The 14,206-nt window shown below is 33.7% G+C and overlaps 1 protein-coding gene across 1 annotated transcript; it reads left to right on the top strand.

Annotated features, from left to right (window-relative positions):
- The first annotated feature begins 740 nt into the window (after positions 1-740).
- Positions 741-1,513, top strand: LOC139864690 (uncharacterized). The gene is made up of 2 exons (XM_071853260.1): positions 741-1,260; positions 1,362-1,513. Exons 1-2 carry the CDS (start codon positions 741-743, stop codon positions 1,511-1,513), a joined length of 672 nt encoding a protein of 223 aa, XP_071709361.1.
- Positions 1,514-14,206: the final 12,693 nt, after the last annotated feature.

Genomic DNA, 14,206 nt, shown 5'->3' on the forward strand with positions numbered 1-14,206 from the left:
CTTAAAAGTCAAGGACAAAGTGGAAGGTGAGACGGACGAAGTTAATACTGAAAAAACGATTTCAAACGCTTCAGCTACCAACCCTATACCAGAGACCTTACCCACTGCCCACCCTATTACAGAACCCAGTAGCCCAATTAACCAAAGCCCAGCAAATAAATCCACTAGCCCACTCTCGGTTAATAAGGAGCCCAATAATGATACCTCTGTGGAGGAAAATCTGGGCCTTTCGAACAGTTGTTTCGATCTGGAAAATTTAATTCCAAGCACCCAACTGACCCATCAGCACATTCCAGTAGATCATCATAACCTCGAAGACAACACAGTTCATCCCAACCTTCCTACCTTCAACTGTCGAAGCAAACATCTCACCAAACCAACTCTCCCTACCTCAACGACTACAAAACCAAATCCTTCAAAGAAAAGAAAATTGAATACACTTGCAAAGTCTTCTTCGCTGAAATCCTCTGATTTATTATGGTCAAACATCAGACAATGGAACTCTTCCTCCAAAATGATGAATTTAAAAGCTAAGGCTAGAGAGCACCCCCAGAGGCGAGTCAGTAACAAACTCAGACCCAAGCCTTCATCAATTAATAGCAAAGCAAGAAGTTCACAATCAATCTCGACACAATCACTGAATTGTGACGAAATAGGTGCAGTCCTGGGCCTAACCAGGAAGCAGAATGAACAGCCTTAAACAGGTTCTATCTCGTGTTTCTTTCAATTTTTTTATTTAAATGAAGATAATTTCGTTAAACATTAGAGGCTTAGGGATTGAAGATAAAGATAAACTTAAATTAAATTGGTTTAGGAAGCTTTGCAATCGTGAAAATCCAAACTTTATTGCTTTACAAGAGACTAAATGTCAAGATTTCCCTGAATTTTGGATTAAAATGTTCTGGGGAAATAGCGAATACAAATATACCTGCAAAAAATCTAGAGGAAATTCGGGTGGGCTTTTATTGGTTTGGGATCCAAGTTTATTTAAGGCTAACCACATTATTGAGCGTGACTCCTTTATTGCGGTAAAAGGACTGTGGAAAAGTGCAGGTACAGAGCTGATTCTTATTAACACTTACGGGCCTCACACGGACGAAGGAAAGAAGAAAATGTGGAGTGATTTATGCGATGTAATGAACTATGACGATGCAATGTGGGTTATTTTTGGAGATTTTAATGAAGTTAGATTTGCATCCGAAAGAAAAAAACTCCAATTTCATAGAAAAAAGAGCCGAACTTTTCAACGACTTCATCAAAGTAAATAATCTCCTGGATGTTCCACTCGGGGGGTCGAGCTTATACTAGAATTTGTGATAATGGCTACAAGTTTAGCAAATTAGACAGGTTTTTAATTTCAGAAAACGTCTTGCTTCAGTGGCCTAATATTAACGCTGTGGTTCTTGATAAAAAGTACACCGATCATTGCCCGATCATGCTACGAGATGGGAATATAGATTTTGGGCCAAAACCGGTAAAAGTTTTCGATGATTGGATTAAAAGATGCGCATGACGTTGTTAAAAAAGCGTGGGATATGGAAGTGCATAGTTGGAAACCGGATGTGATCTTCCGAGAAAAATTAAAGAATGTCAAAGGCGAACACCGTAAGTGGTACTCCATCTCACAGTGTAAACTAAAAGGCGAGATATAGGAACTTACAAAAGTGGTTAACGACTGGGAACTTAAAGCCGAATCTATGGACCTAAATGAAGATCAAATGCTCAGTTGGAAAAGAGATCAAGAAAGTCTGTTTCAAAAAGAAAAAAGTCAAGCCGAAATGCTCAGACAAAAGGCGAGATATAAATGGGCGTTGGAAGGCGACGAGAATAGTAAATTTTTCCATTCGTGTGTTCGTAGACGTCAACACAAAAATAACATACACGGGTTAACTGTCAACGGTTTATGGACCACTGACCCTTCCACCATCAAAACCGAGGCTCGAAATTTTTTTAAAAACCTTTTTTCAAAAAAAACTGTTAATAATTTTTTGTTGAATAATTGGGATGGTTTGCAGATTAATAGAACAGAAGCTGAGAATTTGGAAGTGGATTTCACTGAACAGGAAGTGTTGGATGCAATTAAATCTTGTGGGAAAAATAAAGCGCCTGGGCCCGATGGTTTCAACATCTTATTCTACTTCAAATTTTGGGACATCATCAAGGTAGACCTTATGGCAGCCTTACATCAGTTTTGGAGCTCCGGAAAAATATCTAAAGGTTGTAACGCTTCCTTTATCACTCTCATTCCAAAGGTATCCGATCCTTTAAACTTTTCCAACTTTCGACCGATTACCCTTATTAACAGCTACTACAAAATTCTTTCGAAAATCATGGCTAACAGAATCAGAAGAATTATTCCTAGTTTAATCGGTAATGAACAAACTGCATTTATTAGTAACAGGAACATTCTTGATGGTATTTTGATTGCTCTTGAAACGGTAGATGAGCTTAAGGCAAAAAAACAAAAAAGTTTCATCTTTAAAGTAGATTTCGAGAAAGCTTTTGATTGCATTGACTGGGGTTTTCTATCAACTATCATGGGCTTCATGGGTTTTGGGAAGAGGTGGATAAAATGGGTACTTGCTTGCTTGAGCTCCACCTCTATCTCTATTCTTATAAATGGGTCCCCGACCGAACAGTTTTTCCCGGAGAGAGGTATTCGTCAAGGCGATCCCCTCTCCCCTTTTCTTTTCATCATTGCAAGCGAGGGACTTAACTACCTTCTTAACAAAGCCATAAAATCTAATCTAATTAATGGGGTTAAAGTGGGTAACGATATGGTCACGGTGTCTCACTTACAATACGCGGACGACACCATAATCTTTGGGAAATGGAATAAAGCCGAAGTTAGAAATACCCTTAAGATTCTAAAATGCTTTGAGGATCTATCAGGCCTTAAAATCAATCTTAATAAAAGTTGCGTCTACGGAATTTGTACTTCAAAAAATGAACTTCGTGACCTTGCCTCTTGGTTTGGATGCTTAGAAGGTACTTTTCCGTTTAATTACTTGGGACTCCCAATTGGTGCAAATATTAGAGTTTATAATAATTGGACACCTGTTTTCGATAAATTCAAAAAAAGATTAGCGGATTGGAAAGCCAAATCGATTTCTTTCGGTGGTAGATTAACCCTTTTAAAGTCGGTTCTTAGTAGTATTCCTCTTTATTTCATCTCATTATTCAAAGCCCCGCTTGGTGTGATCAAAGATCTTGAAGGTATGCGTCGCGACTTCTTTTGGGGTGGGTCTTTCGATAAAAGAAAGATGGCTTGGGTAAATTGGAATCAAATCTTGCTCCCTTACGAGTCGGGTGGTCTAAATGTTGTATCCTTAAAATTCAAAAATTTTTCCTTACTTACTAAATGGTGGTGGAAATTTTTAACAAATAAGGATTCTCTTTGGGCTAAAATTATCAAAAGTATTTATGGGCAACAAGGTGGGTTGGGGTGTTTTTCGTCCTCGAAAGATATAAACCTTAAAAAAAATTCCGGTAGAACATGGTTTAATATCATCAATATTGAACACCCCCTAACAAAGTTAGGGTGCGATATTTCTAACGGTTTTTTTAAAGTGATAGGTTCGGGATTAGGTACGAGCTTTTGGCATGAGAAGTGGTGTGGCGAGGATAGTCTCCAAACTGCCTTCCCTAAACTTTATCGCCTGGAATCGTCCAAAACGCACTCATTGCTGATCGGGTCAAATGGGTTGACGGGAAGCCAACCTTCTGTTGGGGATGGCTATCTTCTCCAAGATGGAGAGTGGCGTCTGAGGTGGATCGACTAATTGAGCTGCTTAATTCTTATGTCCCTTCGAATAAAGTGCATGATGAGTGGGTATGGAAATTTGGGAAGAATGGAAAATTCAGTTCGAGTTCATTATCGGACATTCTTACGGACCTCGCCTCCTCACCCACACGTTACGAGCCCACTCTATTAAATAACTTGATCCCCCAAAAAATTGGTATCTTCATTTGGCGTGCTATGCAAAACAAACTCCCCGTGCGTCTCGAACTAGATCGTAGAGAAATCGAGTTGAATTCTGTCAGGTGTCCGATTTGCGAAGATGACCTTGAGTCACTTAACCACACCCTACTGTCATGTAATGGTTCAGCCGTTATTTGGGATAGAATATTTAAATGGTGGAAGTTTGACAACCGATCTTTCTCCAACATCGCGGACCTTGTTTCCTGTTCCAATTTTTCTTTCGCCTCTCCTTTGGGTTCATCAATGTGGCAAGCGGTGGTCTGGGTAACTTGTTATTTTATTTGGAAATACAGGAACGATCATGTTTTTGGCAATCATCCTTCGAGTATACCCAAGATTGTATCGGAGATTCAAGCTAAGTCCTTCGAATGGATATCCTCGAGATGGAAACGTGGCAATCTAACTTGGCTAGATTGGCTTACAAACCCGAGAGTTTTCGATGTCTCCCCCCCCCCCCCCCGTCCAAAACGGGAATTGGTTAGTAGTAGGGTCCTTATTGTAGTGACCCGAACTTTTCCATGTTTATATATATTAATTGAGATTGATATTTACATGATTAAATGTTTCCAACATGTTAAGCAATCAAACTTGTTAAGACTTGATTAATTGAAATATGTTTCATATAGACAATTGACCACCCAAGTTGACCGGCGATTCACGAACGTTAAAACTTGTAAAAACGACATGACGATATATATATGGATATACATATGGTTAACATGAGATTATGATAAGTAAGTATCTCCATAAGTATATTAACAATGAGTTATATACATATAAACAAGACTACTAACTTAAGGATTTCGAAACGAGACATATATGTAACGATTATCGTTGTAACGACATTTAAATGTATATATATCATATTAAGATATATTAATATATCATAATATCATGATAATATAATAATTTAACATCTCATTAGATATAATAAACAATGGGTTAACAACATTAATTGAGATCGTTAACTTAAAGGTTTCAAAACAACACTTACATGTAACGACTAACGATGACTTAACGACTCAGTTAAAATGTATATACAAGTAGTGTATTTAGATGTATTAAAATACTTTTGGAAGACTTCAAGACATATATCAAAACATTCATACTTAACGAAAATGGTTACAGTTACTTTTCCATTCTTTTCTTTCATCAAGAATTCTAGTCGTATTCTTACCCGTATTATACACAGCTTCAAAACGTACTTACTATGAGTATATACCAATAGGAACTAGCATGGGATTCCACTCTTGATTATGTCATGTATGACTAATCAATTTTAACTTCTACCATGATCTAGTCAACTAACTAGAACTCCTTTTAACCCCACTCACCACTCACCAATTACCACTCATCATTCACTCCATTTCACTTCCAATTCTCTTTCTAATTCTCTCTCAACACACACACACACTATTATGAACGTATTTTTTCAGTAGTTAATCATCATCTTCATCAAAAATCACTTCAAGAATCAAGCTATAATCATCATAGGAAGAACACTTCAAGAACACTTCAAAAATCCCTTCAAGTTTACTAATTTACTTCCAAGCTTTCTAATCCATTCCAAGTAATCATCTAAGATCAAGAAACCTTTGTTATATACAGTAGGTTATCTTTCTTATTCAAGGTAATATTCATATTCAAACTTTGATTCAATTTCTATAACTATAAACTATCTTAATTCGAGTAAAAATCTTACTTGAACTTGTTTTTGTGTCATGATCCTACTTCAAGAACTTTCAAGCCATCCAAGATCCTTTGAAGCTAGATCATTTCTTGTCACTTCCAGTAGGTTTACCTACTAAACTTGAGGTAGTAATGATGTTCATAACATCATTCGATTCATATATATAAAACTATCTTATTCGAAGGTTTAAACTCGTAATCACTAGAACATAGTTTAGTTAATTCTAAACTTGTTCGCAAAAAAAAGTTAATCCTTCTAGCTTGACTTTTAAAATTAACTACACACATGTTCTATATCTATATGATATGCTAACTTAATGATTTAAAACCTGGAAACACGAAAAACACCGTAAAACCGGATTTACGCCGTCGTAGTAACACCGCGGGCTGTTTTGGGTTAGTTAATTAAAAACTATGATAAACTTTGATTTAAAAGTTGTTATTCTGAGAAAATGATTTTTATTATGAACATGAAACTATATCCAAAAATTATGGTTAAACTCAAAGTGGAAGTATGTTTTCTAAAATGGTCATCTAGACGTCGTTCTTTCGACTGAAATGACTACCTTTACAAAAACGACTTGTAACTTATTTTTCCGACTATAAACCTATACTTTTCTGTTTAGATTCATAAAATAGAGTTCAATATTAAACCATAGCAATTTGATTCACTCAAAACGGATTTAAAATGAAGAAGTTATGGGTAAAACAAGATTGGATAATTTTTCTCATTTTAGCTACGTGAAAATTGGTAACAAATCTATTCCAACCATAATTTAATCAACTTGTATTGTATATTATGTAATCTTGAGATACCATAGACACGTATACAATGTTTCGACCTATCATGTCGACACATCTATATATATTTCGGAACAATCATAGACACTCTATATGTGAATGTTGGAGTTAGCTATACAGGGTTGAGGTTGATTCCAAAATATATATAGTTTGAGTTGTGATCAATACTGAGATACATATACACTGGGTCGTGAATTGATTCAAGATAATATTTATCGATTTATTTCTGTACATCTAACTGTGAACAACTAGTTGTAGGTTACTAACGAGGACAGCTGACTTAATAAACTTAAAACATCAAAATATATTAAAAGTGTTGTAAATATATTTTAAACATACTTTGATATATATGTATATATTGTTATAGGTTCGTGAATCAACCAGTGGCCAAGTCTTACTTCCCGACGAAGTAAAAAATCTGTGAAAGTGAGTTATAGTCCCACTTTTAAAATCTAATATTTTTGGGATGAGAATACATGCAGGTTTTATAAATGATTTACAAAATAGACACAAGTACGTGAAACTACATTCTATGGTTGAATTATCGAAATCGAATATGCCCCTTTTTATTAAGTCTGGTAATCTAAGAATTAGGGAACAGACACCCTAATTGACGCGAACTCTAAAGATAGATCTATCGGGCCCAACAAGCCCTGTCCAAAGTACCGGATGCTTTAGTACTTCGAAATTTATATCATGTCCGAAGGAGGATCCCGGAATGATGGGGATATTCTTATATACATATTGTGAATGTCGGTTACCAGGTGTTCACCATATGAATGATTTTTATCTCTATGTATGGGATGTGTATTGAAATATGAAATCTTGTGGTCTATTGTTACGATTTGATATATATAGGTTAAACCTATAACTCACCAACATTTTTGTTGACGTTTAAAGCATGTTTATTCTCAGGTGAATACTAAGAGCTTCCGCTGTTGTATACTAAAATAAGGACAAGATTTGGAGTCCATGTTTGTATGATATTGTGTAAAAACTGCATTCAAGAAACTGATTTCGATGTAACATATTTGTATTGTAAACCATTATGTAATGGTCGTGTGTAAATAGGATATTTTAGATTATCATTATTTGATAATCTACGTAAAGCTTTTTAAACCTTTATTTATGAAATAAAGGTTATGGTTTGTTTTAAAAATGAATGCAGTCTTTGAAAAACGTCTCATATAGAGGTCAAAACCTCGCAACGAAATCAATTAATATGGAACGTTTTTAATCAATAAGAACGGGACATTTCACTTATCCCCGATCAAGTACTTGGTCGAGCCTAAATGAGTAGGTTCCGGTAGCTTTGTCACTATTGTTTTAGTACTGTTATCGTGGCCTGCTCAGCTTGTGTCTCAAGTGAGGCGAAACCTAGGAATTGTTTGGGGTTTGAGGGTTTTTCCCTACTATCTCTTCGAGTATCTTTCCTTGTATATCGCATGTAATTTACTTAGGATAGCCTTCAGTTGTAGCTTCTCGAGTCCTCTGTTTATGTCGAGTTGTATATAGGGTTTTTATGCCTCTGTGTATGGGTTCACATACCCTCCTTGTATGTGTTTATTTTTTAATAAATTTGAGCTTTCAAAAAAAAAAAAAAAAAAAAAAATACTCCATCATGCCATTATATTTAAATATTGAAATATTATTTTCAAGGTCCACTGTTCTTATTTATGTAATCATAGTGGATATATTTTAATCACAAGGGTCATCACAATTTTATTAATTATATGTTATGATGATATGTGTTTCAGCACAATATGAAAAAAATCAACATATCATATTTCAATTAGAAAAAGATTCTCGAACATAACATTGTTTAACTTCATAAAATAATCTGTTAAAACAATCTAATAACAAGCAATTTTAATCCATATTGACGATGCATAACAAGGATTACTTATCCAATATATAGTTAAATAATTACACTAATATTTAATTATCACTCATAAATTTAAAATTAAATGAGTCATGAATCGAAGCAATAGCACATGTAATCCACTTTTCAACCACTATACAACAAACAAAATATGTAACATATGAAAGGATTTGAACGCATCAATTACGGAGTATAAACATATATCATGATCATATCATTATATATCGAAATCAAAATATAACTAAAATATCCATTTAATTCAGCTAATTAGATTAAATAAACCATATAAATTCAATGGACATATATACATGGTCTATTCAAACTATAACATATATAACAATAACATATATAACACGGCAGGTTAAATGAATCATAATTTAAACCATACATGACAATAGTCCAATATAAATTCTTTCTAAGCATTCAAAGAAGAACATACGGTATTATCAAATCGTTTTATAAAAGATTAAGTTCATAATACTAAACAACAAATGTTTCAGTTTCGTAAGAGCGATATAATCAATTTCGTGAACACGGATCTATTTAAGTTTGTAGGAATATAGTATACGAAACTGAAACAATTATACATATTATCACAAACATAATAATCATGTATTACACATAATTATAATAAGAACGGAAAGATGGAACGATCTAACAGAATTGAAGGTTGAACCCTGCTTGTGTTTGACACAATTTCCTTAAACAGATTCGTCGTCTGTTCCCAGGGTACACCAGTTCGAAGCAGCGTACTGCCGGACTTGAACTTGCCTGAAAATTTGTCGGAAGGAGACGCCAACTTGAATCAAGAAAGAAAGCTTTAGAACTTGTGTGGATGTGTGTTTTCTTTTTGTATTATATGTTTTTGTGTATTTTGTTTCTGTACCCCAAGATGACATTTATAGATAGCAATCAATGGGTAACACCTAATCACTTATTTGAATACTCAAATATTCTCAGTAATGGAACACCCAATACTTATTAGAATACTCAAATATTCTCAGTAATGGAACACCCAATACTTATTAGAATACTCAAATATTGTCACTAAAGGATTTGATGATAAAAGTAAAACTTAAACAAATCATTTAATCATTATAGTGACATAACCCATAAGTGATCAAAATTGTAACTAAAGTTACAATAAAAGAAACTCAACACATTATAGCACACATCTAACTTTAAGATTCGATATCTCATTCACCACTAATCCATTTTTGGACATATCTTAGTTCGTGTCCAAAGTTGGTGAAAACAATCTTTCTCAACTAGTTTTCCAACAGTTTTTTCAAGGCTATTTACATTGCCTTCCCTGATACGAATAAAGTGTGGAGTTTAATCTTTTTCTTCAACAATATTTTCGTCTTCCTTTTGTTCATAAGTGAGTTGTGAAAGGACTATGTTCCAACAACTAGTATCAAATCACATGACCAACTTCAATTAAGGTTCAGTTGTCCATGAGGAGAAACTAAACCGGGTAGAAGAAATCGTTATAACTAGGTGGGTTTTTTTCTTGAGTGGTGTGAAGAATTTCTTGGAGCAACTTGATCGGGAGAGTTGAAATTTTCAAGGGTGCTGATTGAAAGGTGTTAAGCTTGTTCATGAAAAGAGACTAACTAGGGTATAAGAAATCGGTATAGCCAGTGGTCAGTATTTATTTTCTTGAGTGGTAGAAAATTATCTTGGGACAAGCTTGTTAGATGGAGTGTATAAAAAGGAACATTGAAGTTGTGTAATGACTGTGGCCATTGGGTTTAAATCGAGATGAATATGAACGTGAGCGGCAAAGAGGTCGTGGGTCCGGAATGAGTCGAGATGGTGTTAAACGTGTCCAGGAAAGTCACGGTAGATGTTACAAGTGTAGTGAACGAGTTGTGCATATAAACCGATTAAAGAGGTGGTTGTTGGTATAATCAGTTTATATTATAAGTCTAGATTTTGATAACTAAGTTATTTAATACGGAGTATGCACCATACATGATGTTTGGAGCCTGAACCATATTTGCAATTACGAAAATTTAAGAACATATTGTTAAACACTTTGAAACTTATGGGCATTTTAACCAAATCACTTAAATTAATCCATTTTAATGAAGCGATGGTCTTTGAAATTTCTGAAACAAATTATCAAACAAGACTTTTATTAATGTGAATGGTAATGTGTTTTACGCGGTGTTCTTTAGTTTTTTTCGTGAAAAAGAGTGAGGTGGAAAGAAGAAGTGAGAATAAGAAAAGCAAACAATGTATTATAAGATATGATACGTGTATTTCCCGAGCTGAAAAAAGTGAAGAGAAAAAAAAAATAATTTAACATACATACATGAACATGTTTATAATTATATGAGAGATTGATATGTATTTTGTGCTTAATTTTATGTAGGCTTAAAAAAACGTTGAATATTGGTAACATATTTTTTCTAAAAAGTTCAAATTTCTCTTAACCTTCATCTAAAAAATTTCATACCGCAATATTAAACTTAATCCACTAGTTTTAAATCAATATAGAAATGCGGAGTACATACTGTAGTAGAGAAAATAAATTAAGAATTAATAGGGTTATGAGTGATATAATGGTTATTATATAGATATGAAAATTGTTTTCACTCCTGTTGTTACAATATGGACGGATAGTAAGAGCCACATATGATTTTCCTCAAAACTCTCTTTTTCCCTCCTTTATGTTATTAAAAGAGTTCAAGAATGACTAATTAGTATTTTATCCTTCATCTTCTTTTCTTTTCTTTGTAAAAAAAAATTCGTGAACACAACATTATTGATTGTACAACTGGTATAGCATGTTATACAAGTTTTTATTATGTAATAAAAAGGATAAATGGTAGGTGAGTAACATAAAGGGCAAGTTAGACAAAAATACCCTCATATACTTGAAATGTGAAGAGATTTATAAAGTATTTTAACACATGCTAGACGGATGAACTGACTTTGCAATAGTTACAAACCATAATGACTATAATGACCGACATTGTCAAAAATATATTGAAGGACTAAACTTGCAATTTAGTAGCAAATGGCCCCGCGCTTCGCAGCGGAAGTCCAAAACAGACCCTAAGGTAAAACACAATATATTAAAAATTAAAACAATGTTTATGAATGATAGTCCGAAATATTTTGCGTTTTTTGAAAAGCGTCCGTTTCACGTATAGTTAGTCGCGTTTTGTTCGTAAAAGTATTTCGAGTTGAACGGTGGTGTGAAAAAATTTAACGCGCGGCCAGCTAGAAGATATGGTCCGTTAAAGATTTGAGTGGAGTTTCTTTACGTTTTTTTATTAAAATATTAAATTTACGTTTTACCCCTTATGTTGGGGTTAGAAATGTATATTGGTCAAAGGTTGGGGAGGGGGGTGTTTGTTACTACATCCCTTGTGGGTACAACAATTTAAGCGTGATTTGCAAATCTTTAAAGCTTGAGTTGAGAGTACCATAACTTGTGAGTACAACACCTAAAGGATGGATGGTAAGGCCTTAAAGCTTGAGATGTGTTAGTATTTACCAATAGTAACTCCACTTTATTAGTATATATATATAGGTAATATAGGTAATAGGTAATTTATGGTTTGCAAATCTTTAAAGCTTCAATTGAGAGTACCATAACTTGTGAGTACAACACCTAAAGGATGGATGGTAAGGCCTTAAAGTTTGAGATGTGTTACTATTCATCAATAGGAACTCCACTTTCTGTATTAGTATGTATAGGTAATAGGTAATAAGTAATGACAAGGACAGTCTTTATAGTTATGTCTAAATTAATTATGAAAAAAATTCTACACTTAAATTAAATTGGAAGAAATTACGTCATTGGTACCTACGGTTTGTTTACATTATCATGATAACACATAAACTTTTTTTTGCATAGTTGGTACCTAAGTTTTGTGTAACTTGCGTGGTTCGTACCTCTGACTAACTAGAGTTAAATTTTAATGGTTTATCACTCACATGTGCCACACATGTGAGGGTATATTCGTCCGTTAAACCAATCATAACAAATTAAATAAAATCTTTATCTTCTTCAAAAAAAATCTTCAAGCAAAACTCAACATCTTCATTTTCTTCAACAAAATCTTCAAACAAAATTCAATATTTTCACATTGTTATAGAATACAACCCGTTGATCATTATTCAATACACGCAGGGGCGGATCTATATAGGCCCGACCGGTAGCACGTGCTACCAGTGGAATACGCGATCTAATGGGAAAAAATTTGGGGTTTTAACTAGTGACACCACTGAAAATAGCGCAAATGCACAAGGCATCAAGTTTATGGGGCACCAAATTATGAGTTCAGCTAATTTAATTTTACAATTGAAAATAAAAGAATAGGAAGAACAGAATCGATGTTGTGTTTGTAAATGGTGAAAAAAGATACAGAGGGATATTTGGGGAAGAAGGAGGCGTAACCCTTTATTGGCATTTAGTAAAATTTTACATCTACTGCCCTTTACATTAGTTAAAAGTTTATTTTAAACCTCACACTTGTTCACATCTTAGAAGCATGTTACATGTGGTATATATTTGTTCATTTTCTCTCTTTTAAAACCGATTGGGTTTGGTCAAGGGTGTTGCCTACTTTACCCATCTCATTATGTTGTAATTATTTTGGTATTCATAAAAATTACGGAGTATTTTACTTTTTTTTTAAATGATTTACAATTTATTTTTTAAGTATAGCCTTAAGGGGTAACAATAGACAGAGGCGAAGCCAGGAATACATAATAGGGGATGCTTATGAACAGTGACGGAAGCAGTATTTTTTTCAACTTGAAAAAAAAAACTGTAGCAATTTTTTGAGGCAAAAAATGGAGGTTTTGGGGCAAAAAAATGGAGGTTTTGTGGCAAAAAATTGAGATTTTTAAGCAAATTATGGAGGTTTTGGAGTAAATTTTGGAAAATTTTGAGCAAAATTTGATGTTATTGAGGCAAAATATGTAGATTTTGAGACAAAAAATAGTTATAATAATTGTATAAGTTAAATATATATATACAATAAAGATTTAATGAACTAAAGAAACTTTGAAAAGAAAAACAATTACTCCGTAGACTAGAACTAGACTCACAAAATTAGTGAATCGTCTTTAACTCTTTATCGTAATTACAGGCTTACAGCGGTAGACTTAGGGATATTAAAAGCTTCAATATCTATCCACGCGAATTTTTCATAAAAATTGAAATATGGACTAATGGATCCTTTAATATTAGTGGGCCACTAAAGTCTTTAACAAATACCAATAAAAATTTGTTCTCGGCTCTTTTACAATTATTAAAAGTTCACAATCGTATTTGGAATATTTTTTTAAAAAGGTGTTTATCGACCATTACAAAGAAATTATATACGAAGTATATATTGACAAATTGATGAAATGACAATTTCACAATTTCGAAGGGCTATAATTAAATCCAAACCAGTAGTTGAGGGACTAAATTTAAAATTGAGAGAGAGTAGTCTCCTAACCCCAAATTACACCTGCACATTCAATAACCAAACCCTAAATTAATATATCTGCAACTAAAAAGTTCTCCATAAAAATACAAGCATATACTCCGTATCAAATACAATCACAGTTAGGAGATGTTGAACACCCCTGCCACCCTACTTGCCCCGCCTCTATAGGGGATGCTTGAATCTTGAAAAACTTTTTTCTCCATTGAAATACAAATTATATAGTGTATACAAAAACATGATTAGGGGATGCTTGACACCCCCAAGCATCCCTACTAGCTCCGCCATTGACAATAGAACAATCATATAACAAATATAAGGGTACCGTATATTTTCAAGTATTATATTCTATTTTATAGATTAAAGAATCTATACTTTCAATGATATATTATTTAT

The sequence above is a fragment of the Rutidosis leptorrhynchoides genome, chromosome 8 (assembly GCF_046630445.1).
Source record: "Rutidosis leptorrhynchoides isolate AG116_Rl617_1_P2 chromosome 8, CSIRO_AGI_Rlap_v1, whole genome shotgun sequence".
NCBI classification, from domain to species: domain Eukaryota; kingdom Viridiplantae; phylum Streptophyta; class Magnoliopsida; order Asterales; family Asteraceae; genus Rutidosis; species Rutidosis leptorrhynchoides.

Excerpts from the sequence above, each read along its gene's own strand:
- LOC139864690 (XM_071853260.1), top strand. The coding sequence starts at position 741 with ATGAAGATAATTTCGTTAAACATTAGAGGCTTAGGGATTGAAGATAAA. Across the intron at positions 1,261-1,361 it reads TTTTCAACGACTTCATCAAA|AAAACGTCTTGCTTCAGTGG; the intron begins GTAAATAATCTC and ends TTTTAATTTCAG.